This window comes from Pleurodeles waltl, chromosome 4_2 (genome assembly GCF_031143425.1).
Source record: "Pleurodeles waltl isolate 20211129_DDA chromosome 4_2, aPleWal1.hap1.20221129, whole genome shotgun sequence".
In the NCBI taxonomy this organism is placed as follows: Eukaryota; Metazoa; Chordata; class Amphibia; order Caudata; family Salamandridae; genus Pleurodeles; species Pleurodeles waltl.
Genome location: NC_090443.1, coordinates 769183015 through 769210174, shown reverse-complemented (window position 1 = coordinate 769210174; position 27160 = coordinate 769183015). Strand labels below are relative to the sequence as shown.

The window sequence follows — 27160 nt, the reverse complement described above, 5'->3', positions numbered from 1 at the left end:
TATGTCATTGAAAATACTGCTGTATCACTGTGTCCCTGTTGTCTGTGTCGTCCTCTTCGTCTTCCTCCTCTTCACTCTCCGCAGGCCCCACAGCTGCCACAACACCACCATCTGGACCATCCTCCTGCAGGAAAGGCACCTGGCGTCGCAAAGCCAGGTTGTGAAGCATACAGCAGGCCACGATGATATGGCACACCTTCTTTGGTGAGTACATTAGGGATCCACCTGTCATATGGAGGCACCTAAACTTGGCCTTCAGGAGGCCGAAGGTCCGCTCGATCACCCTCCTGGTACGCCCATGGGCCTCATTGTACCGTTCCTCTGCCCTTGTCCTGGGATTCCTCACTGGGGTCAGTAGCCAGGACAGGTTGGGGTAACCAGAGTCACCAATTAGCCACACACAGTGTCTCTGAAGTAGTTCCATCACGTAAGGGATGCTGCCATTTCGCATGATGTACGCGTCATGCACTGACCCAGGGAACTTGGCATTTACATGGGAGATGTACTGGTCAGCCAAACAGACCACCTGGACATTCATGGAATGATAACTTTTTCTGTTCCTATACACCTGTTCACTCGTGCTGGGGGGGACCAAAGCAACATGTGTCCCATCAATTGCACCAATGATGTTGGGAATATGTCCAAGCGCATAGAAATCACCCTTCACTGTAGCCAAATCGCCCACCTCAGGGAAAACAATGTAGCTCCACATGTATTTCAGCACGGCAGACAACACTCTGGACAACACCTTGGAAAACATAGGCTGAGACATCCCTGATGAAATGGCCACTGTTTTTTTAAATGACCCACTTGCCAAAAAATGGAGTACTGACAGCACCTGCACTAGAGGGGGGATCCCTGTGGGTTGGCGGATGGGTGACATCAGGTCTGGCTCCAGCTGGGCACACAGTTCCTGTATAGTGGCTCTGTCAAGCCTGTATGTCAGTATGACATGTCTTTCTTCCCTTGTCGACAGGTCCACCAGCGGTCTGTACACGGGAAGATTCCTCCATCTCCTCGCAAGTCCCAGCGGACGGTGCCTAGGAAGGACAACATGGAGCACAGAGTCAATCAACCCACAGGTACGTTCCCACAGCTTGCACAATACACAATTCTCAATGCATTGAATGGCTTGTATGAGTGTTGATGCAAGGCCTAGGTATGTGTGACGCAGTAGAAATTAAGATATGGGGGCCCTTGAAATGGCGGCTGCCTGACCTGTGAAGTGCGACAGTGTGATGTGAGGTCAATGCGCTGGCGTGGCACACCGTGGCGGTAGGCGGTCGAAGACCGCGGCGCAAAGCCGCATTGGTTAACATTGAACCCTATGGGTTTCAGGAGCCAATGAGGATGTGCGCCGGCGGTCGCGGTACGCACCGCCGCGGTACGCACCACCGCGGGCGTGACCGCCATTTCCATCTGCTTAATCACTCGATACCTGATCATCCACAGGAGAGGACCTATACTGCAAGTGCTGCTGTGACCTAGGTCTGGAAGAGACAATGGCTGCTGCGACTGGGGAAAGGGCCCCTGCCTTCACTTCTGAAGAATTGGAGAAACTCGTGGATGGGGTCCTCCCCCAGTATGCGCTACACTACGGTCCTCCAGACCAACAGGTAAGTACACTGGGACCATGCTTTGTGGCCAATGCCTGGGTTGAGTGGGGTGAATGAAAGATGGTGAGGAGGGGAGCAAATGAGGCATGCATCAAACGAAAGATGAGAGCATGTGCCACATGGCAAGGGTGGGGATGGGGGGCCACTCACATCGAGCATGCAGAAGGTGATGTTTGTTTCATTTTCTCCCTCTGCACATGTCACATAGGTCAGCGCCCATCAGAAAATCGACATTTGGCGTGCCATCGCCACGGACGTCCGGACCCTGGGGGTCCACAACAGACGGGGCACCCACTGCCGGAAGAGGTGGGAGGACATCCGCCGCGGGAGCAGGAAGACCACGGAGGCTCTGCTGGGGATGGCCTCCCAACGTAGGAGGGGTGCCAGTCGTACTTTGACCCCCCTGATGTCCCGGATCCTGGCGGTGGCCTACCCCGATTTGGATGGGCGCGTGAGGACATCACAGCAGACACAAGGGGGTGAGTACAAGCACATTCTGCTGATTTTGCGCACATTGGAGGTGTCTGGGTGGGGGAGGAGGGCTGTGGGTATCCCTAGGCCAGGGCGTTTTCTGTAGGCTAGGCCCCTCTGTTAGGCATGGCCCTGTACCCCCGCCCCCCACCTCTGTAGGTTGCCTAGTACAGCTAATCATGGCCCTGTGTCACCTATGTGTGGAGTTGTCGTCCATAGGCTTGTAGGCCATGTCCCACGGATTGAGTAGTGTACCCCAAGTGCGCGGCGTAGTGCAGGGGGCTTCTGTGTCTGTCCTCTCCGCCAACGGTGTCGCCAATGCACGCACTCAACATGTTTTTGTTTCTCCACCCCCCCTGTTTTTTTGTGGTCTTCCTGTTCATGTGTGCATTAGCATCATCAGGCGGAGGAGAAGTGGCATCGGAGCACGAGGGAGCTGCATCTCACATGGCCATGGAGGGCCATGCAACTGACTCTGATTTCACCAGTGAGACGGAGGGCGAGGGGAGCTCCACAGAGGGAACACGTGGTGACACCAGCGACACAGACACGTCCTCGGAAGGGAGCTCCTTTGTGGTGGCGGCAACATCCGTGCCCACCGCAACAACAGGTACAGCCGCCACCCAGCGCACCAGCTCCGCCCTCCCAGCAGCCCCTCAGCCTTCGCCCCGTGCCCGCTCACCCAGGAAGGTGGGCATCTCCTTCGCCCCAGGCACCTCAGGCCCTGCCCCAGTTACCCCTGCTGCCCTCAGTGAGGAGGTCATTGACCTCCTGAGGACGCTCATTGTTGGGCAGTCTACCCTTTTGAATGCCATCCAGGGTGTAGAAAGGGAGGTGCACTGGAGTAATGCATACCTGGAGGCCATTCATTCGGGTCAGGCTGCCCATCAGCGATCGTTCAACGCTCTGGCCTCAGCACTGACGGCAGCCATTGTCCCTGTCTCCTGCCTCCCTCCTCCAACTTCCTCAACCCAGTCCCACTCCCCTGTACCTCTGCCTATCCCAGACACACCTACAGACCAGCCTGCACACACCTCAACACCCAAGGGAAGCTCATCCAGACATAAGCACCACACATCACACAAGCATTCACACAAGCAACATCCACATGCAGACATGCCAACAGCCACTGCCTCCTCTGTGTCCACCTCCTCCTCGTCTCCCTCCTCCCTCCCTGTGACGTCTCCACTCACACTTGCATGCACAACATCTTCAGCCACTACGTCCATCACCAGCACACCCACCAGAACACTCCGCACACGTGCAGTCACCACCCCCACTACCATTTACATGTCCCCTGTGTCCTCTCCCAGTGTGTCTGTCACCCCCTCTTCCAAACCACACAAACGCAGGCAGCCACCCACCCAACAGCCACCCATCTCACGACAGCCTCCAGCACAAGCACCTGCACCCAAAGACTCCAGACTTCACTCTCCTACAACCACATCCTCTTCCTCCACTCTCATACCCACTACAACTACCCGTCCCTGTCTTACTAAATTGCTTTTCCTTTCCAACCTTGACCTCTTTCCATCAACTGACCCACCCCCTCCATCTCATAAGGCTCCAATCAGCACCTCAGCCACCACAAAACCTGGACCTACAAAGACAATAGTCCAAGGATTTTGGAGTCCACCACCTTCAAGGCCAGCACTTCGGCTAGGAGTAAAGAGATGGCCAGCCCACCCCCTGCAAAAAAAGCCAAGAAAGCCAGTGCCCGGCGCGAGAGGCCAAAGACAGCAGGCTCCAAAAGCACTACCCTGGCACCGTATGGGAGTGGGGTGCCACCTGGCACACTGGCAAAGGGAGGAAAGGGCCACAGACGAGCAGGGAAGGGTGGCAAGGGCAGCACGCCCGACAAGTCCAGCCACAGCCCAGCTGCCCAGGAGGGCCCCGCCAGCCACAGCCCAGCTGCCCAGGAGGGCCCCGCCAGCCACAGCCCAGCTGCCCAGGAGGGCCCCGGCAGCCACAGCCCAGCTGCCCAGGAGGGCCCCGGCAGCCACAGCCCAGCTGCCCAGGAGGGCCCCGCCAGCCACAGCCCAGCTGCCCAGGAGGGCCCCGCCAGCCACAGCCCAGTTGCACAGGAGGGCCCCACCAGCCACAGCCCAGCTGCCTAGGAGGGCCCTGCCAGCCACAGCCCAGCTGGGCAATGAAGGAGCGCCAACTCAAGCAACGCTGAACATGGCAAGGACTGCCAAGGCAAGCACCGCTGAACAGGGCCCTTCAAGTCAAGAACCGCTGAACAGGGCACCGCCATCTCGAGAACCGCTGAACAGGGCCCTTCAAGTCAAGAACCGCTGAACAGGGCACCGCCATCTCAAGGACCGCTGTACAGGGCACCGCCATCTCAAGAACCGCTGAACAGGGCACTGCCATCTCAAGAACCACTGAACAGGGCACCGCCATCTCAAGAACCGCTGAACAGGGCACCGCCATCTCAAGAACCGCTGAACAAGGCACCGCCATCTCAAGAACCGCTGAACAGGGCCCTTCAAGTCAAGAACCGCTGAACAGGGCACCGCCATCTCAAGGACCGCTGTACAGGGCACCGCCATCTCAAGAACCGCTGAACAGGGCACCGCCATCTCAAGAACCGCTGAACAGAGCACCGCCATCTCAAGAACCGCTGAACAGGGCACCGCCATCTCAAGAACCGTTGAACAGGGCACCGCCATCTCAAGAACCGCTGAACAGGGCCCTTCAAGTCAAGAACCGCTGAACAGGGCCCTTCAAGTCAAGAACCGCTGAACAGGGCACCGCCATCTCAAGAACCGCTGAACAGGGCACCGCCATCTCAAGAACCGCTGAAAAGGGCACCGCCATCTCAAGAACCGCTGAACAGGGCCCTTCAAGTCAAGAACCACTGAACAGGGCCCTTCAAGTCAAGAACCGCTGAACAGGGCCCTTCAAGTCAAGAACCGCAGAACAGGGCACCGCCATCTCAAGAACCGCTGAACAGGGCCCTTCAACTCAAGCACTGCTCCGCTGGGCACCGCCGTCTCTGCACCGCTCCGCTGGGCCCTTCATCTCAAGAACCGCTGAACAGGGCCCTTCAACTCAAGCACCGCTCCGCTGGGCACCGCCGTCTCTGCACCGCTCCGCTGGGCCCTTCATCTCAAGCACTGCTCCGCTGGGCCCTTCATCTCAAGCACCGCTCCGCTGGGCCCTTCATCTCAAGCACCGCTCCGCTGGGCCCTTCATCTCAAGCACCGCTCCGCTGGGCCCTTCATCTCAAGCACCGCTCCGCTGGGCACCGCCGTCTCTGCACCGCTCCGCTGGGCCCTTCATCTCAAGCACTGCTCCGCTGGGCCCTTCATCTCAAGCACCGCTCCGCTGGGCCCTTCATCTCAAGCACCGCTCCGCTGGGCCCTTCATCTCAAGCACCGCTCTGCTGGGCACCGCCGTCTCTGCACCGCTCCGCTGGGCCCTTCATCTCAAGCACCGCTCTGCTGGGCACCGCTCTGCTGGGCACCGCCGTCTCTGCACCGCTCCGCTGGGCCCTTCATCTCAAGCACTGCTCCGCTGGGCGCTTCATCTCAAGCACCGCTCCGCTGGGCCCTTCATCTCAAGCACCGCTCCGCTGGGCACCGCCGTCTCTGCACCGCTCCGCTGGGCCCTTCATCTCAAGCACTGCTCCGCTGGGCCCTTCATCTCAAGCACCGCTCCGCTGGGCCCTTCATCTCAAGCACTGCTCTGCTGGGCCCTTCATCTCAAGCACCGCTCCGCTGGGCCCTTCATCTCAAGCACCGCTCCGCTGGGCCCTTCATCTCAAGCACCGCTCCGCTGGGCACCGCCGTCTCTGCACCGCTCCGCTGGGCCCTTCATCTCAAGCACTGCTCCGCTGGGCCCTTCATCTCAAGCACTGCTCCGCTGGGCCCTTCATCTCAAGCACAGCTCCGCTGGGCCCTTCATCTCAAGCACCGCTCCGCTGGGCCCTTCATCTCAAGCACTGCTCTGCTGGGCCCTTCATCTCAAGCACCGCTCCGCTGGGCCCTTCATCTCAAGCACCGCTCCGCTGGGCCCTTCATCTCAAGCACCGCTCCGCTGGGCACCGCCGTCTCTGCACCGCTCCGCTGGGCCCTTCATCTCAAGCACTGCTCCGCTGGGCCCTTCATCTCAAGCACTGCTCCGCTGGGCCCTTCATCTCAAGCACAGCTCCGCTGGGCCCTTCATCTCAAGCACCGCTCCGCTGGGCCCTTCATCTCAAGCACCGCTCCGCTGGGCCCTTCATCTCAAGCACCGCTCCGCTGGGCCCTTCATCTCAAGCACCGCTCCGCTGGGCACCGCCATCTCAAGCACCGCTGGCCCATTGGCAGAAGGGGCAGGCCCGCATCTGTGTCGGGCAGGGCTGCACGAAGCACTCTGGGCACCATGCCTCCTCCAGAACCAGTGGAGTCAGTAATCCACTTGTGAGACTGTGGCTTTGCACTCCCCAGGATGGCACAGTGGGCAATCCACCCACTGTAGAGACTTGTGAGACTGTGGCTTTGCACTCCCCAGGATGGCACAGTGGGCAATCCACCCACTGTAGAGACTTGTGAGACTGTGGCTTTGCACTCCCCAGGATTGAACAGTGGCCATGGAGGCCCCTCATGGATCTGGCGTCGTGGACTCATCTGGCTGAGGTGCCCCCTCTTCCCTTCCCCCTGAGGTGCCTGTAGTTTTGCTATCTGATGCCCCTGCAGTGTTCTCTCCATTGGAGCCGGGTATCCTGTGTGGGCTTTGCCCATGTGTTTAGGCCCATTGGCCCATGAACAATGGCTGATACCCAATTTGGACTGGACAATTTACATATGTATATATAGTTATAGATGTTTGATATATTTTTTTACTTAGCCGTACAATATACTTCAAATTTCATGATCATTTTTTTTTGTCTTTGCATTCTTCCGGGGGGTTTGGGGGTGTCACTCTGAGTTGTTGCTCTGCATTGATGTGTATGTAGTTGTGGGTGAGGGTGAGGGTGGGTGTGTCGCGTATGTGTGTCCCCGTAATTTTTTGCCTCCCCCCTCCCCTGTGTCGTACTCACGTTGTCTTCTGCGCCGGCGTTCGTGCTCCTGGTAGAGGAGCAGGAATACAATAGCTGGTAGGATGTGTAGTTCTGGTTCCATGCTGTCCAGATTCCTCGTGGAGTGTGTAGAGGTGAGCGTTTTCCATTCGTAATGTCTGATTCCGCCGTGTTTTTATCGGCGGGGCTACCGCCCCGGAAAAGGTGGCGGATTGGTGGGTTGTGATAGGGTGGGCGGTACATTGTCTCCCGCCTGTCTGTTGGCGGTGACCGCCGCGCTGTTTGTTTGTCCCGCCGTGGCGGTCGGAGTGTTAAAGTGGCGGTCTCTGTTGGCGGTTTCCGCCAGGGTCAGAATTCCATTTTTTACACCGCCTGCCTGTTGGCGGGTTGGCCGCTGCTTTAACACCGACCGCCAGGGTTGGAATGACCCCCTTAGTGTCCATGATAGCCTGTAGTACTTTTTCGAATTGCACCGAGTGCGTTTGGAGTGTGTTTTCGAGTGATTGCAGGGTTGTATTTTGCGGTTGTTCAGTGTGCGCCAGGCCCGGCGTATTTCGCTCCTGGTTCTTTGACGTCCTAGATTTCCCAGCCATTTCTTCCCCTTACGGATGTCGCGTTCGACCAGAGATTGAAGGACTAATTGGATATAAATTTCGGTGGCCGTGTGTTTTCGAGTGCGACTATGCTTCTTCCAGGATGCAGTGTCTTTTTTGAGGGGCTTCTTCATTTAATGTGCGAGGCATGCCCAAAGAGTGATGTGGGATGGCGCTGTGACTCCTGCGGCAGTTATGGAAGGGGAGGGTGGGGGGGTGGAATCAGCCCACACCCTCGGAGACGCCCCGGGCCCGCGGGTCTGGCGGGGCACAAGATATTGAGTGTGTGAGCTCCTTGCCCTCTGTTAGGTGCCGCTCGCGATGTCCCCCAATGGGAGGGGGAAACCCAGGGGGTCCGCGCTGTCTGCGTGGGACCGCCTCCGTCCACTCCCGATTCAAGGACAAGTCTCTGGGTGCACTCCTACGTGGAACGGAAGAGGTCAAGAAAGGTCCGTCCCCGAGTTGAGCACCCCCAGCCGATCCCCGCTGGGGCCGGGTGCCGTCTCTCACAATCCCCACGTGCAGGAGGGGGGGCGGAAAGGGGATGTAGCCGCCCGCCTGCGGCAGGCGAATCACGCTTCACCCTGGTCACAGGTGAGCACTCCTTATGCCGTGTTCTCCTATTACCGGGGCGGCTCCCTCTCACCAGCCCGCGGTCTCCAGACCGAGCGCTGTGGGCCGGCCCACAACTCCGTAGCCAGTTTCGGCTCCGCGCTTCAATCTGTAGGTAGGGAGGGGGGGAGCGGTATGCGGCGGCCGGCAGGAAGAGGCCGAGGAAGTCCACGCCAGTGTAATGCCAAGCTTCGGCAGCGGGCGCGTCGTCGGGGCCGCAGACGCCACCCAAGAAAGGGGGAGGGGGGGGAGAAAGTCCCCTCTCTTCTGCTTGATTTCGCCGATCCTGCTCACAGCAGGATCGGCCTGGGCTGAGGCGTGGAGCTCCTGCTCCTTTTGTTGCTTGATAGGGAGGGTGGGGGGGGGAGCGGAGCGCTGCCCCCGCCAGCCAAGGGCCCGAGAGGGCCGGACCAGCGCCCGGTCCCCCCCGTTTCACCAATGTCCCGGGGCTCCGAGACTTCCAGCCGTCTCAGCCCCACCTCACCTGGTCCCGTAGTTGGACTCGGGCGCCGCTTCGCCGGGCGCCTCCTTTGTTTCGCTGGAGTCCCACGACCGGGTCGACGTGACTCCAGCAGTGCTCCGGCAGCGATTCGTCTGTTCCTCGGGTCCAGGGCCGCCCGGGGGCTGGCGCGTTACGCCCTTGTTGATGCGCCCTGCCCAGGGGTGCCCACCAGGATCTGTCAGCCAGGCCCGAGTCGAAGCTCCTTTCTCAAGCGTCCGACTCGGTCGCCATCTTGGCTCCTCCCCCATGATAAAAATTATGTTAACATTAAAATGTGCGTGCTTTATTGGCCACCATTGAGTATGAGGCCTACATGAAAAACTAACTGAAAAGTGTGTTAATGTAGTGTAAGGATTAAAATGGCTTCTGTAAAACTAAAATGCTGAAATATATGACCACTTCTTGGTTTTCTGCTGTGCCTCAAGCAGACAAGGACACAGTTAAAGTTATCGAACTCCTGGTGTTCTTTCTCTTGATGCATTTTTATGTGCTCATGTACGCTTTATAACAAACTCCTTTTGTTCTACTTACAAACTTGTTACGTGCATTTTATTAATGAAATGTGTTTCTCTTGTACGAAGAAAATGTTTCCATATATGTGTAACCACTGTCTAGTAGAAGCAAACCCAGAAGATGTCAAAACAAAAGGGCCTATGGATGCAGCCAGAGAAGGAAGTGTGCAAGATACATTTAGTATAAACCTGAACTACTCAAGAGGAGCAGAAGCGAATGAGCGTTCTCAGAGCTAACATTTTATGTAATTATATCAGTTAACTTTGTAATTGGAAGTTCTCTCGTAGGGGTATTTCCATGATAGTCATAAGCACTGAATAGTTCTGCACACCTGCGGGGACCCCAGAGCACTGTTATGAAATGTCTTCTGAAGTGTAGATGTTCGCCTTTCTTGAGGAAGGCCTGCAAAGTCACTTAAGAATGTCAATGTGCAGCCTAGAGGAAAGGCTACAAAGGCCAAATTGTTCATTCTTTTTGTTTGAAAAAAGGGTACTGTAGTATAGATATACATTAAAAACATGTATATTCTAGAGATGATGCAGAAAAAAACTTTCACAAACCAAGATGCAGAGGAACATCTTGAGGAATGACACAAATGTCTTGTGGATCCTGCAGGAGTCACAGGGGCCGCCTCAGAAGGTGGTATCGGAGCAGGAGCTAGAGGTGCCAGAGGTGTCGGTGGTAAAGGAGATGGCTGAGGAGAAGGTGGCAATAGAATCAGAGAAGCCGAGGACTCAGAAGTGGTGTAAACTCTCCTTGGTCTCTTTGAATGCCTTCTCGATGTCGACAAGCTTCTAGACGTCAAAGTACGACGTCGACGTGTACTTCTCGACGTCGATTCCTCACGCCGTTGGGAGCCCCTCGACGGCGATCTGCCTCGATGTCGGTAGGATGACGTCGATCATCTCCGACGGCGAGCACTGTCCCTCGACATCGACGTTCCCTGTCGTGTCGACAGTGACCTCGACAGAGAACTCCTCGACAGCGAATGTCTGCGCCGTCTCGTCGATGATAACGCTCTTGATGGCGATGTCTCTTCCTCGACGGCGAGCTGGTTCTCGACGGCGAGCATGCCGGCGCTGTTCCTTGTCTCGACGTCGATGCTCTCGACGTCGTCGGGGACCTGTGTCGTTTTTTAGCAGATTTGGAAGCTGCTCCAGAGGACGAAGTCAGAGCCCTGGTGGAAGACTGACCTTCCCCTCGCTCTGTGGTCTTGCCTGTGGATTGTGTCCTCCGTCTACTGTCCTCCTTGGCCTGAAGGCGAATTTTCTCCCTGTCACGCAGGGTGCGTCTGGAGAAGGTTTTACAGATGTCGCAGGCATCAGGTTTATGAGAAGACGGCAGTCAAATAATACAGACTTGATGTGGGTCTGTTTTAGCCTTTTTCCTGCCACAAATAGGGCACTTATCAAAAAGTGAAGGCATGTTGAATGGAAAAAGGCCTTAAATTTCTGTCAGAATCTGACAAAAAAAGGACAGAAAATACTCAATCTGGTTGAAAGACGTCGCGTGAGAATGAAATCCAAAGGATTTGTGTGAAATTTAGCCAGAAAAACCTATAAATAGGTGGAGCTCAATGCTTCAGGGCCCTGTCAGAAAAGAACTGAGGCAACTGCCTCTTGCTATGCATGATGGGATACAGGAAGTCTATCTCTTCTTAAAGGCACAGCTCTATTTTCACTCTGTATAAAGGCAGTCTATGGGCTACACTGCCCTGCATTGCTTCATCCTTATATAAAGTTGTAAAAAGGTTTGTGAAAGTTTTTTCTGCATCATCTCTAGAATATACATGTTTTTAATGTATATCTATAATACAGTACCCTTTTTTCAACCAAAAAGAATGAACAATTTGGCCATTGTAGCCTTTCCTCTAGGCTGCACATTGATAGTCTTAAGTGACTTTGCAGGCCTTCCTCAAGAAAGGCGAACATCTCCACTTAAGAAGACATTTCAGAACAGTGCTCCGGGGACCCCGCAGGCGTACGGAACTATTCAGTGCTTATGACTATCATGGAAATACCCCTACGAAAGAACTGGAGTTACAGGTAAGAAACTATTCCTTTTTTCATTGCCTCATGTTTTAACCAATAGCAAAAGTTTAGCAAGTTTAATTTAATGTTTGAGAGCCATTCGTCTGGTGTGCATTCTTTCCTGATGTTCAGAGACTTCACTTCATATACTTAGTGTGATCCGTCACTTTGACACTTCATGCTTTGCCAGTCAGTCTACTGACATTCTGGTGTTTTATTATTTTCTAAGAGAATCAATCAAAGACAATTAACTATCGGTTACCATAGACAGGAATGTGGGCAAACCTCTCCGTCAGCACGATGCGATGCAAGTGATGGATTTTCATCTACAAATCAGATACCAAATACTAGCGTCAAAGCGAACTAACATTAAATCCAAGCTCCTAAATGAGAGTGTATTAAATAAATCTTCTGAAAACTAATATGATAACATGGAGTAAACTGAATATTCCTGTAAAATAAGTATTTATTCATTTTCTATGGATGATCCTCCACATGCATTTGAGACATATTAGGTCAAGTAATGACTAGGGCCAGAAATCCATGTGTAGGTTATCACACTGTGAGTGGAACAGAGGATAGGGCAAAGGAAGCAGATTAATATAAAGAAAGAGTAACATGAGATTAGTTCAAGCAGACAACAACATTGTTAACATGATATATAAGGCTCAACAATATAAACTCTCAAGGCTAGTATCACAGCATATGTAGAGCCTGGCAGCGTAAATCCTACAGTAATGAGATGCAAATAATATCATAAACTTGGCAAGGGTTCCTGTGGCAATAATAAACTGCAGTCCCAATTGAGCATGTTGCAATATTCTATTATACACAGCAAATCCCAAAACCTGAATTACATTCTATCAAAGTAATTATATATTTTGTGTGAAGATTCTGTTATAAGTTATAACAGATAGTTATAGTAACCCTTTATGCATTACCCAGGGATTCCTATCAGTTTCCCAAAAAAGTAGTTGAGTTCATGATCAATATTGAGTCCCATATCCACCACTTTCAGTCTCAGAATCCATAATGATTATTGTCTCCTTAATTTCAGTCCATGAGTACCCCCTCTGGCATCTAACTGAACTGTCTCAGTTCCATGAAAATGAGAAGCTATGATGCGAATCTTGTACTGAGCAATGTAATGTACTCCAGTATTGGAAATTTCATAGATTCACATGCTTGAATCATTCCCCCGTTGTCGAGATCGGAGTCCCCTGTACCTTAGAAAAGACAATGTCCCCAAAGACATAATAGCAACAACATTAAAACTAGACATTTTAGTAATCTATCCGAGTCTTTATGTAAAAAGGACTAAACTCGAGCCTCAACCAATCAGAGTGCTCCACCCTCTAGAACCTTCCTGAGAGAAACTCCAGTACCTTAAATTTTCTACCACACATTGTGCTAGGGAGTCTCTCCTGAGCTCTGCTCAGTTTGTTCTTGTGAAGAAGATTTGGCCTCTACATCTTAATTTCTACTTGGTTATTGAGTGTTTCTGATTAACACTCACACTTTCTGGAGCCTGCTTTACCAGCATACTGTCTGACAGAGAAAGGAAAAGTCTCTTTAAAGCCTGAAGTACTTGTGGGAAGAAAAGGCTCCATTCAGAAGATCCTCATAGTGATTGCATATAATGCCTCTATCCTGAGCATTCTGCTACTGACTGTAAGATATGTAGTACTTTTTGCTCAAAAACTTTAAAGGATAGAGAGGGAAGATTGTTAATATGGCTCCAGAAGCTTAAATCAAGAAATTACCCTGTCTCAGACTCTGACAGTGCAGAGTCTTCATGGTCTTCTAAAAGATCCCAAAAGACGGCGATAATGGCTACCGGTCTCTCGACAGTGGCTTCCTGTTCATTGACGACATCTACGTCGACGGTAATGAAATCTAGACCGTCAACGCTGAAGAACAAAATGTCAGCGTTGACGACGGCTCCGACGACGGCTAGGATTCCCATGACTACGCTATCGTCAGGGGCACCGTCGATGGCGACTGGTGCAGTTGAGCTAACGGACACGACTTCATTGACGACCTCGTCTACGGCACCGTCATCGACAGCGCCGATAAGAAGAAAAACTCAGTCCTTGTCTGGGAGAGGAGATATAACACCAAGAGCCACATCCCCAAGGAAGGTCACACCTTTAATTCAAACTCATCTTTTGGAAGAAAATTCTGATGATGATGGGCTGTTTGGGGCAGCCCATAGTCCTTCCCAGCTCCATGTTAAATGTCAGGAGAATGAAGAGGAATGTTATCAACATTATTATTCTGCTCAATGACAGCAGCCAAATGTACCAGAGGATATGGTCTGGATCCCAAGTTCCCTTATTTCTGATTTACAGCTCATGTTATCAGATTACAAAAAGAGATTTCCATCTGCGCCACGATCGGACATACAAACGGCGCCTCCTCCCTCGCTGCCTGCCACTCCAGTGCCATAGCCTTGGTCTCCTAGATCATCCAGAAGTACCCACCAAAGGTCTTTCATGTAGGTTACTGACTCGTCAGATGAGGAAAGGGAGGAAGGAGAGTTGTCATAACCCAGGCAGCACAGATGCGTTAAAATAAAGAATTGACGCCAATTTCAGCTCCTCCAGACAAGGAAAGGAGAAGGCTGGACAACATTGGGAAGCGTTTTTCCTCCATGTTGGGGTTTATAGTAAGAGCAGCGAATTTGTTGGCAATCCTGGGGAGGTATGACAGACCGAAGTGGGCCGACATTGCCCCGTATCTAGACCACCTTTCGGAAGACTCTAAAGTGGAGGTAAAGAAGATCCTCTTGGAGGGGAGGGCACCTCGGCTGAGGTAATAGACTGCGCCATGGATATAGCAACCACAGCTTTTCAGCAACTAGCCTGTGGGGCGGTGCTGCAGCGTCAAGGCTGGCTTAGAGCAACTCCTTTCACTAGGAGGTTCAGAATAAAGTATTGGACCTCCCATTTGATGGGGAAGCTCTTTTTGGCAAGCATATTGATGAGGCCCTACAAGCCATCAAAACAGATACAGACACTGCAAGGTCCTTAGGAACCCTTCAATTTAAGAAGATGCCCTTTCGTGCCTTCAGGGGTCGAGGAGTTTTAGCATATCGAGGGAGTTACCAGAGCTTTTGTTACCCCTCCTATACTGCACAGCAGTTCCGACCACAATACTCTCAAAGGCAACCACCCCAGGTGTCCTATTCTAGGCCCCCTTCCAGGGGTAGAGCGCGTCAGAGCAAAGAGGCGGTCAGACGCCACTGACAAGTTTCAGGCTCCGGCTACAACCTTACCACGAATCCAAAAGATAGGGGGAAGGCTATCACACTTCTATCGGAAGTGGGAGCAAATAACATTGGACCAGTGGGTTTTAAAGATTGTTCGATTTGGACATTCTTTAGAGTTCATTCAACGCCAACCTTCTCGTCCTCCTCATACCTTCTTTCAGAAGCATCTAAAACAACTCCGGCTGGAGGTCATGACCATGCTCAAGAAGGGAGCGATAGAGAGAGTTCCTTCTTTAGAAAAATGCAGAGGTTTTTACTCCTGTTTCTTTCTGGTGCGCAAAAACTGGGAGTCTTAGCATCCCATTCTAGATCTCAGGGACTTAAACAAATACTTCAAATGTCAAACCTTTCGCCTGGTCACATTGCAAGACATTCTTCTCCACATGACTCACGGAGATTATATGACGCCCCTGGATCTGCAGGGTGCCTACTTTCATATTACGATTTCACTTGCCCACAGAAAATATCTACATTTCACAGTGGCCGGCAGCCATTTCCAATTCAGGGCTCTTCCATTTGGACTGAAGTCCACCCCCAGAATCTTTACAAAAGTGCCTAGCTCTGGTAGCGGCTTTCCTAAGAAAGAAAAAAGTGCAATTTTTTCCCTACTTAGACGATTAGCTAATAAAAGCACGGTTGTATCAGGAAGCTCACAACTCAACAAGGGCTTGCATGGTATTATTCGACAAACTGGGCCTCTGAATCGGAACAAGTCGAACATATTGCCAACAAGAGTGACAACCTTTTTAGGAGCAAAAATCGACACCATCAGAGACAAGGTTTTTTCTTCGGTGAAGAGACAAGTAAGACTCATCTATCTAACAAACAGAATACAAAGAAAAAGGTCACTTTCAGTACGCTCCTACAAGTCGCTTCTGGGGATGATGTCTTCTTGCATACAGTTAGTCCCTTTTTGTCAACTAAGAATGCGTCCCCTGCAGGAGGAACTAGATCTTCAATGGATACAGAAAGAGGGTTCATTCAACGATTTAATCACAGTCACTCCTTTAATGATCCAAGCGTTCCAGTGGTGGAGAGACCAGATAAACATCGCAGTCGGTCTTTCTTTTCTACCTCCTCGTCCTCTGCTGGTCTTTACCAAGGATGCCTCCCTAGAGGGATGGGGAGCATATCTTCAAGACCTTCAGATCAGCGTAATGTGGAGCAACTCTTTTCAGAAATATCACATCAATTTCCTGGAGTTGAGAGCAGTTTTCCTGGCCCTGTAGCTTTCCTTCCAAGAAGAAGACACTCAGCGGTTCTCATAAGAACAGGCAATACTGCAACAATGCCTTATTTAAACAAGCAAGGGGGAACAAAATCTCTTCTCCTATCTCGAAAATCGCAGACTATTTGGAAATGCGCCATTCAGAATGGCATCAGTCTACGAGTGGAACATCTGCCAGGAAGGCAGAACGAGATGGCAGTCACTCTCAGCGGGCTGACATCCTCCTGTCACGAATGGGAGCTGAACCAGGAGGTGCTTGACCAAGTTTTCAGGATGTGGGGGAAACCCAAACTGGATCTCTTTGCAACTCCGCAGAACACCAAATGCTGCTTTTATGCAAGTTGGGTTCACCATCCAGGCTTTTGGGGGAATGCATTTTCAATGGCATGGTGCGGAATATTTGCCTACGCTCTTCCACCCATTCCCCTGATCTCAAGAGTACTTGCAAAGATCAAAAGAGAGCATTGCATGCTCATCCTGTTATCTCTGTTTTGGCCTCGCCAACATTGGGTCTCGGAACTCCTACTGCTCTCAGAGACAGACCACATTCCACTGGAAGCTTCACCACAGCTCTTGACAAGGAACAAGGGTCAAGTTTTACATCCAGACCCCAGATCACTCAATTTATCGGCCTGGCTCCTGAACACAATGAGTTTGCCTATTTAACTATTCACCCTGAATGTCGGGATATTCTTTCAAAAGCCAGAGCAGATAGCACCAAAAAATCATACTTTAAAATGGAAAAGGTTTTGTTTGTGGTGTCAGAAGGGGCCGATTGATCCCCTGCTGTTGCCGCTGGAGCGAATATTGCCCTATCTCCTCCATCTGGCATCGACGGGCTTGGCGCATGCATTCATCAGGGTGCATTTGGCAGCTATATCTCGCTTCAGACGTTCGCCGACATCGCCATCTCTTTGGTATTCTAGACTAATCAAACAGTTCCTCAAAAGGCTCTTTTGAGTTTTTCCACCAGTAAGGCTTCCTCTTCTGTCTCGGCAACTCAACACGGTTCTCTCTCAGCTCATAAAACACCCATTTGAACCAATACACAGGGCAGATTTAAAGCACTTATCGTGGAAAGTAGCTCTTTTGCTAGCCCTTACTTCGTCTAGACGGTCAGCGAGATCCAGACTTTGACCATTCAAGAGCCTTTCCTTCAATTTAAACAGGATAGAGTGATACTTCGGACGAACCCCAAGTTTGTTCCAAAGGTGCCATCAGACTTTCATATTAACGAACAGTTGATTTTGAAATCTTTCTTTCCAAATCCGACATCTCCAGCGGAAAGAGCTCTGCACTTGTTGGACATCAAAAGAAATCTCAAATTTCTACTCAATTGTTCATCGCATATAGGGCCCCGAGGAAGGGACATGCCCTTTCCCAGCAGAGTATAGCCAGGTGGATAGTAGCTGCTAAAAACCTTCGCCATCAAGCAGCTGGTAAGCCTTTACATTCTTCGGTAAGGGCACACTCTACGAGATCTGCCTCAGCTTCCATGGCACTGTTTGCAGACATACCCCTGTAGGACATTTGCAGAGCAGCCACCTGGAGAAGTACTCACATGTTTACGAAGCACTACTTTCTGGATGCCATCCCTAAAGGAGATGTAGCGGTTGGTCAGGCGGTTCTGCGACATCTGTTCCAGTGACTGTGAGCTCACTTTACCTCCCTCCATCCTTCTTTTCTGCTACGCACATTGCATGGTTTCTCCTTTAGATGTTTCATTTGCAAAAGACTTTCATAGCATATAAATAGGTATGCAAATAGATGATACTATCTTTATAGAATGTAATGTTTTCATGTCACTACGGTTAGCTCAGTGATCTCTCATTAATTTTAAGTCAATGCAATGTGCTCCGAATACTGCTTTATAGTCTGATTCAAGCATGTGAATCTATGAAAGTTCCAATACTGGAGTAAGAAAATAATTTTCTTACCTGTAACTATAGTTCTCCAGTATTGGAATCTTTCATAGATTCACATGCGACCCACACGCCTCCCCTGGGAAGCTCACCTTTGTTCAACCTTCAACATGCGCACTAGTGCTTAGACAATCTGAGGTACTGGAGCTTCTCTCAGGAGGGTTCTTTAGGGTTGGGAACTCTGACTGGCAAAGGCATGAGTTTGGTCCTTTTTACATAAGGACTTGGATAGATTACTAAAATGTAAAGTTTTAATGTTATTGGTATTATGTCTTTGGGGACATTGGGCCTGATTCTAACTTTGGAGGACGGTGTTAAACCGTCCCAAAAGTGGCGGATATACCACCTACCGTATTACGAGTCCATTATATCCTATGGAACTCGTAATACGGTAGGTGGTATATCCGCCACTTTTGGGACGGTTTAACACCGTCCTCCAAAGTTAGAATCAGGCCCATTGTCTTTTCTAAGGTACCGGGGACTCCCATCTTGACGACAGGGAATGATTCAAGCATGTGAATCTATGAAAGATCCCAATACTGGAGAACTATAATTACAGGTAAGTATCTGTGATGCAAAAGGAAACCTTGTATCCCCATGCCTTCCCGCCCTCCAGTGTTCCATTTTCCGTTCTTGTAATGTACATATAGTGCTGCCCACACATATATTTTGCCACATGTGAGGTCAAAACATAGATCACAAATTTGATAGAACAAACAATGTTACCCAGAACCTTGTAAGTGAAGCTACGATAATAGCTGAATGACCACTGTCCACATTTAAGGAAACCATTTGTTTTGGCTGAGCGCCATGTCATAACTTTAAAGGGAGTGGGTAACTAAGACTGAGTATATTTCTGATAGTTTGACTCTTCCGAAAAGTAATATAGGGCCTAGTATTGACAAACGGTTAGAGCTTGTCATCATCTTTCAATAGGTACCAGTGCTTTCTAAGTATCATGTTCAGCTTGTTGATATCTCTGCCGTACGTAATGGTCGGTCTAATTTCTTTACCAAGAGGAGATATTCTGGTCCGATCCTCTTCCAGGGTGTCATTCCTGTTGAATTTTAAAGCCCTATTACTGGCACTCACCACCGTGTATTTGTCATAACTCCTATTTAAAAACCATTGGGCTATATCCTTCACATTGTTTTCAAACTCTTTATCAACACTACGCATTCTCTTGGCTTGAACCATCTCACCGTAAGGGATAGCATCGACTTGATGTTTGGGATGTGCACTGAAAGTGTGTAAAATCACATTACACAGTGTCTCCTGTTTATACATACGGCTCAACAAAATGTTGTCTTTGACATGAAATTCCACATTGTGAAATTGAAGCTTATTTCTAGAGTAATTCAGTGTAAAGGACATATTATAACTATTAGAGTTGAGGTAGTCTATAAACCCACAGAATTCATCTGTTGAGCCTGTCCAGACCATCAGAATGTCATCAATGAATCTCCCCCAGTAATGCTGACATTAAGTGTATGAATAAAATAGCAGTCAAATTAGATCATTGAAGCTATAGGAGTTTGTGATACAATTCCTATTCATTATGAGGCATTCCTTTTATATATATGCACACAGATGACAGGAACGACTTGATTGGCATACTGTTTCTTGCATGATTTTAGGTGAGCTCACTGATGTTTTTACGTTTGATGTTGGTTGTTTGTGCCCGGGTTTTAAGCATATTCACTGATCATATAGTGACTTAAGTCTGTAGGATTCTTCCTTATTGGATTTTGGATATTTGAACCAGCACATTAATATATTCTCTTTAGGTACGATAAGAATTTGGACATTTGCTTGTCAGCTTATACCGTGCAACTTCTTTCTATATGGTTCTTCTACTATGTTATTTTCACTTCTTGATATTCTATGTGATATTCTTTCGCTTTAAATTTGATGTGATCCTCTGTATGTTTCCTTGGGCACTAACTTGCGTTTCTTGATTCTCTCTTCATGCTAGGTGTTTTGGTGGTGGTTTGAGCAGCGGCAACTTTGACTATATGTTAATTTATATGATTTTGATGTTGTAGCCCTGATGAAGTCTGCCGTGACATCTATGAAGCAGACAAAACACATTGACTTTGTTTCTGGATGCTGCTCTCTGCTAAAACATGTATTGGGGAATGCATTGAACATTTTGCCAAGTAAAATAAACAAGAAATCCAATTAACCCTACTGGAGGGCTCAATTTGGTACATACCATGGTGTAGAAGTGGAGTGGTTGAAATTTGACTTTCTACGTGTGGCAGACTTTCCTGCTCCAGGGGAATAGGTGGCTCCCCTGCATTCTGAGCACCCATTATAACTTTGGACTGAAAATATTTGATTCATTAATGTTTAAATACTGAGAGTTTGTGCGCCATTCTCCTAGCCACCCATTTCTCTTGAATTTATTCTTGCATATTGCTGATATCAGGGGCGGCCCCTCCATGTGAGTGGAAGAGCATCGCCCCACTAAAGAAAATGCCCCCCAAACTGAAAAATAAAATGGTAATAAACAAAGTTTATTACCATTTTATTTTTCAGTGCCCCATCCTGAACTGAGTGTCAGGACGGTGCGGGACAATTGCTACTGAGTGGTACCAGGGAGCTGTGCACTTGTTTAAAGTTCTCCTGTACCTGTGGATGGCCGTCTTGCAATGGCCAGCCTGACATGTGCACCTTATACATCTCTAACCCAGCTGTCTCAAGACGGCTGGGTTAGAGAAAGCACCGGCTTCCAGTGCTCTTGTGATGGATGAGAGAGGCCGATCACACCAATCCTGACGCTGCTTTCATGCTAATTATGAGGATGAAAGCAGCGCCAGAATTTGTTAGTGGTGTTTCCTGGTCCCGCGTGTTGGAGCTCCAGGAACAGGGGGATGTCATGCGGAAGACGCCAGAAGGTAAGTGATTTAAAAAAATATATATATATTATTATTATTATACCCCCAACCCCCTGCCATTAACATAAGCCAGCTTCCTCTGGTTGATATGAAGGCACTTATGAACTTATAACATATTTATGTATCTGTTCTTCTTATGTCAACCGATTTTCAAATATTTACATCACCATTGATACATGTAACCATCTATGATACTTGTATGACACATAAAGACTATTGACTCGAAGGTGCAGCTGCATATCAACATCAACATTGTTTTTAAAAAAAAATACAAACCTATTTCTCAACAAATTATTTCTGTTACAGTTACTTCATCATCCGCAGTTTCTGCCCGCTCTGTTGCATCGGTTATTGTAAGTGTAGTGGAAGGAAGAGGTCTTGCTAGAGGTGAAATTGGAATGGCAAGCATTGATTTGAAAAACCCAGAGGTCGTATTGTCACAGTTTGCAGATAATACAACTTATGCAAAGGTAGGTCCATGTTGTTTCTCCCTTCCTTATCTTGGCTTTTTTGTCAGAAGTTTAGCCTTTTGATATCCTAGTTTACTTCAGCACTTCAGCCTCTTTGACATGCTCAGATGTATAAATACTACTAAGTCCAATTTAATTTCTCGAGAATTGTAAACCCTTTGTGGTCTCTCCCTCTCTGTGCTCGTAAGCTGAGCTCCATTTCAGTTCCTTATTTTAAACCTCCTTTGTACTTGACTTTGGTAAATAGCCATACTTTTTGGTGAGCAGGTCAGTTTCTGCACTCTTGGCCTCTGTTTAGGTCTGATAAATTGACGCTTCACCGCCAGTAAAAAATAGTTGTAAAGAGTACTATTGCATAAATATAAACCTCTAACATATGCTGTACATTCTGTCTCTATATATTGTCATCTACATTCACACCACATTAATATAGATTGATTTTGTGCTCCTTTCATTGACTGATTTTCTTTTCATTTTTTTGCGGGTGGCGCTTAGGAGTCAAAAGAGTATAAAGAACATATTGCTCAGGAGCTTTTACCTGCATGGTTCTCCATCACAACATTTCGTTAATGTAAATAAAATATGAATATCTCTGCCTTACGTAGGAGCCCTAAGAAGCAAAGAATAAAAACATTTTCCAACTAAAAACACAGTACCTGTGTAAAAGCAACAGTTTATCATAATACTCTTATGTTCATGGTTACGTATAAAACAGATATTTGCATTTTTTTAAACGCTGACCCTTACCTGCAGCAGTATGTACAAAACGTGCAAGAAAATTGCAAGGGACTCAATTTTATCCTCCCAAATTTGATTTGAATTGATCAAGTGAGAGAAAATTTAAAAGGGAGGGAAGTATAATTTATAATTCTAGACAGACTGCTAAAACATGATGCAGTACAGTATGTTCTGTTTATGATAGTAAAATACTAATTTTCTTTGAAAAAAATCCTAATGTTCTAAAACACCAGCAGGAAATGCATAAAAACACCTCACCGTGAGAGCTGATGAGTGGGGTGGTTTGGACCTACCAACTTACACAGATCCCCCGCAGCCTGATCTCTAAGGCGGGCATAGTTCCAAATTAAAACCACAGTTGCACTAGCACCACTTTGACCAACAAGGAACAGGAAAGGAGGGAACGTGAGATTTCAAATTTCACCTCAGACTCTCCAAAGGGGACGTTGTAACAAACAAATGACCTTAACCTTGATAGCTTTGCTTGAGAGGCTTGCTTTGGCGTTGTTCCCCCTGTGATCGCCCTCGTGCCTTGCCAAAGTTTGGGGATTACTTTGCTGTGCAAAGACTAACATCCCAGCCTTCTCAAAGGTTAGGAAGAGTTGCCATCCCCCGCTTGCCAAAAGACATGGGGCCAGATTTCACTGTTGCTTATCTTTATGATGTTTTTTCAGTGGAGCAGCTAACTGCTGACCAAGTGTCCTGGCCTCTCATGACCGTATTCAAGGGCCAGAATGGTTGTTGGTGCCCTCGCCCTGCTGTAGCCCATGGAAAAGGTGAGAATTTCACTTTCTTCTATTTTTTTTAATACTTTTGGAACCGGGGCAGAAGCTCAAAGCTTCCCCAGTGTTCTGATAACAATGTGTCAGCTGTCAACTTTCCTAGCCCTCCTTTCATTACATCCCTTTGGGAGCCAATAATGACCATTAGAGCAGACTGCTACCATAGTGTCCTATTTTCTGACAATCACAATTTCACAAGGGCAACATAGTCTGGCACTTTTAAGGATATTCTTTTTTATCTCTCCAGGTGTTCCAGAACACTAAAGAGAATTAAAAAGCAGAGTTTTTCAATCTGCGTGTGTTTTTAAACTTGGAAATGCTGTGTAAGGCTGAAAGGCACACACTGCGATTAGTTATATGCTATTCGTGTAACATTTACTGGAGATGGCATGCCCAGTAAATTAAAATGTGTCCATCCCCCCTGTCTTGCCATTGAGGCTCCTTAAGGTACGGTAATAACATAAAAGGTGATGGGTCAGGACTGATTTATATACTGCTGGGTCCAAATTGAGATGGCAAAGTATGCAAAATAATGATGGATTTGGACGCTGCCCGAGTAATTACCAGTGGATGAGATTAATTCAAGCATCCCATCCATCACTTTCTTGTATACTTCAGTGCGATGCCCTAAGTGTGACAGGTATGCCCAGAAGTAGGCCCTGTGCTCACTGCACCACTTGAACTAAGCTATTCCTCCCTTGCGATCCCCAGTTAGGGTAACACCAGATTTGGGTTGCTTGTGTTCCCAATCAAGGAGGACCTGGCTGTACAGTTCAGGCTCAACTGTTTCTATTGGAGTAGGGTCAAGATTGATTTTCATATGGCTTGGTCCAAACTGAGGTGGCACGGTGTGCAAAATAACAATAGACTGGGATGTGGCCCCAGGTAATTACCAGTGGATGAATTCAGGCATTCCATCCATCACTTTTCTTTTGTAGTATATTCAGCCATGAAAAATGTTGCTGCCTGGGGACTTAGAAGTTTATTAATGCCTGGGCTCATGAGGCTCTGCATTGCCTAGGCCCAGTAATTTTCATTAGTGTCTAGAGCCATGGTGTCCATTATAGGATTTGGCAATTGATGCTTATTAACGACTGGGAACATTGAAGATTGGTCATTGTTTAAAATGTATTAGTTTTAGCAGTGCAACACAGATAACAGAGATAATTGTGATTCCTCCAAGGCAACCCACAGCAGTATTATATTTAACAATAATCAATGACAGTTATAAAAGTTCAACATTTCAGCCAATCTGGTACCCTTGTATATCTTCATTTAAAATTTCCATAATTACACAGTTCATCTTTTTGCTTACAGGTTCATGGTTCATATGGGGATCAAGGTAATTCTCTTCTGCAGATTCCAATCCATACATATCTTAAAATATCTCTGGGGGCACCCCTTAGCTAGATATATTGGCTTGTTTAGAATCATGCATTGGTCCAGTAATTTTCCATCCCCTCATCGTCAGGGGGCCTATGTCTCTCTTAGCAACCAGATGCCCCAGCAACAGCAGGGCCCTTTTATATCTGTTTGAGTCCAAATCAACATTTATATGCAGAATGGTCAACCTTGGGTTGGTAGGTAGTGTCCAAACGTTTAGAGCTCAAAGTAGGGAGAACACCCTTCGAGAGCAGTTTTAGAACATCCCCATATTGTGTGCAAGAGATCACCAACCTACGTGGTGCATCTCAAAGAGTAGTGAGGACATCATTCCACATTTCCACAGCCCATGCCATGCAAAGTACATTCTATTTAAATACTTTCATTGAATCAATCTATATCATGAGGCAATGGCAGATACTCTCAGTGACACCAGCTCTTTACTCCAATCCTCATCAGAGAGCGGACCCACACCCGGTGAAGTATCCTATAGATGTCTGGGGTAATAATGATCAGGGATCTGTGTTATTTTGTGATCTTTCAATTTACCCATCAACAGTTTTGCCTCTGTAGCGTTTAAGTCAGGAGTTATTTCTAAATCAGCCATATAGGAGTTGATTGCATAGTGAAGGTGGCAGTAACTAAACAATTGGGTTTTGTAAAGATAAAATTCCTCCTGAATGTCAGTAAATGATTAAAGAACCGTTTTCAGTATTACACCTCCCAGGTGAAATACACTTATTGTGTCCTGTTGTCTACATCCATTCTGTGCTGTCACTTGACTCAATCTATTACCCGCTCACAGGGGCATCTTTTTGGTGAGTTTCTGACCCCATCCCAAATACCTAGTTTGTATCCCTCTATATTTTAATAATTAATTGTTAGCAGGTGAGAACCAGGGATCAATTACTCCTCCTGTATAGAGAGTTTAATGACTGTGTTGCCTGCATTGCCATTTCTTGGATGCAAAGGCAGGGTCTCCGTGTGTCGTACCACCACTCATTCAAGATCATTAAGTGAGAAGCTCTACAATTTGCTAGGATATTAGCAGCAGCAATCCGCCCATCAAAAATGGATTAGAAACAATTTCAGAGCACTTTTCTAGCTGGACCCTGGTCCCACAGGAAAACCATGAGAATGGAGGTAATGCCCATGAAGAATGCTCAAGATATCTCGAAAGAAATTTTTTGCAATTGATATAATAAGCTTGGTAATGCCCCATCTTAAAAATTGCTTCTTTACCCAGTAACAACTTCAGGAGCTTTAACCAAATTTTTATATCATCAATCAGTTTATCAAGTAATGGATATATACTGTGAACCCAAATGAGAATCTTGTGTGACATAGACTTCAAAAATGTATCCCCGCACCCTGCACTTATCTGTAAATCGCAGGCCACTTGAGACTGTGGGGACAATCACCCTCCAAAAATATTGATTTAAGTGAACTCCACTGATGTCTCCAAAGAGAAAAAAAATTTGTAGAGCTCTGGAATACTAGAACATCGTCAACACAGACAGAAACTCTGTCCCCCATCCCTATGTCCACTGAAAGCCTTGTATCTGAGCATCAATTCTGATCTTTCTGGCAGCAGTTCAGTCACAAGTGTGAAAAGTAGTGGTGACAACGGACACCGGTCTTGTGCCATATTGTATTGGAAATGGTTCTGATGCCTCCCATCCCAATGTAGTCCCCAAATAGAGAAGTCATATATTTAATTAAGTTGGGGGTCAATATTGATTTTATTTAATGAAGCAAACAAGTAGTCCCACCCTATTGAATCAAAGACGTTTTCAAAGTCAGCCAAAAGAATCTCTGCATGTCTCCCTAACAAATTTGCCAATGCCAGGGACTTGTGGGGGTGACTAATACTGTGCATAGTGGCACGTCTTGCCATAAAGCAGGAATGTTCAGTGTAAATTAACACGCTGATCACCACTAACAGGTGGTTGGCCAGGGGTTTCGCGGGAATTTTAACTTCCACATTTAGGTGAGAAATAAGAAGAGTACTGTAGGAAGGTAGCCTCTTTCTAGCATTGTTACACCCATTACACATCAGGGATTTTTTTTTTTTTTTACTTGTGCATAAGGGGAGTGGCCCCTTGGGCAAGGGCCACTCCCCAGGGGGGCAAATTACTTTTAGGCCATTTCAGGGGGGCAGATCGTCCTACAATTATTAGGCCGATCTGCACCACTAGACAACAGGGCTATTTTTTTTTTTTTTTTTTTATGTTTGGGGAGCGACCCCTTGGGCAAGGGTCGCTCCCGGGGGTGGGGGGGGAATTCTTATTAGGCCATTGCAGATCGGCCTATTTTTGTTAGGCCAATCTGCCCCCAAAAGGGGCAGAAACCTCTAGACACCATGGATTGGTGTGTGTGTATATGTGTGTTTTGTTTTGGGGGGTAGCCCCTTGGGCAAGGGTCGCTCCCCATGGGGGCACATTACTGTTGGCCATAACTGCCCCCCTTGGGCCTATTTTTTAAAGGCCCATCTGCCCTGAAGGGGGGCAGAAAGCCCACCAGAGACCAGGGAAGATTTATATGGCCATACCCCAAACCCAAATAAATGGGGCCAAACTTGTTCTGCCCACCAGTGGGCAGATTGGGCAATTACCCCCGATCCACACCCCGGGGGGACAGAAAGTCTACTAGATGCCAGGGAATAAAAACAATAAAAGAAAATAGTGGCGTGGTGGCTACCAACCAGTATTGGCCTGGTTATGCCCCCACCCGAACTGAAGGGGCTAACAGTCATTCAGCTCTCCCCTGCACACTAAAACATCTTATCCCATGGGAAGCAAGAGGACATTTGATTATTTTTGGTTTTTGTTTTACACTTGGGCCATGAGAGCTTGGTAACTCTCAAAATCGTCCCACTTGGAATGGTGAGGGCTTCACTTTTTTTTAACTTTGGGAAGCTGCCATGTAGAAAAATCCACACGACCTAGACACATCTGAAAACTAAACATCTAGTTGATTCCAGGGTGGTGTGCTTCACATGCACCCGCACCATTTCCTTACCCAAAATGCCCTGCAAACCTTCAACTTTTCTGGAAAGCACACGTTTTTCCCATATTTTTGTGATGGAACCTTCCAGAATCTGCAGGAATCCACAAAATTC

The 27160-nt window shown here is 48.1% G+C and overlaps 1 protein-coding gene across 1 annotated transcript in view; it reads left to right on the top strand.

The window, feature by feature from the left end:
- MSH4 (mutS homolog 4) overlaps nt 1-27160 on the top strand; it is a 2042424-nt gene that overhangs the window by 43559 nt on the left and 1971705 nt on the right. Inside the window, exon 3 of the mRNA XM_069233217.1 lies at nt 20973-21136. Within this exon, the coding sequence (XP_069089318.1) occupies nt 20973-21136 (164 nt within the window). The remainder of the gene's footprint in view (nt 1-20972; nt 21137-27160) is intronic.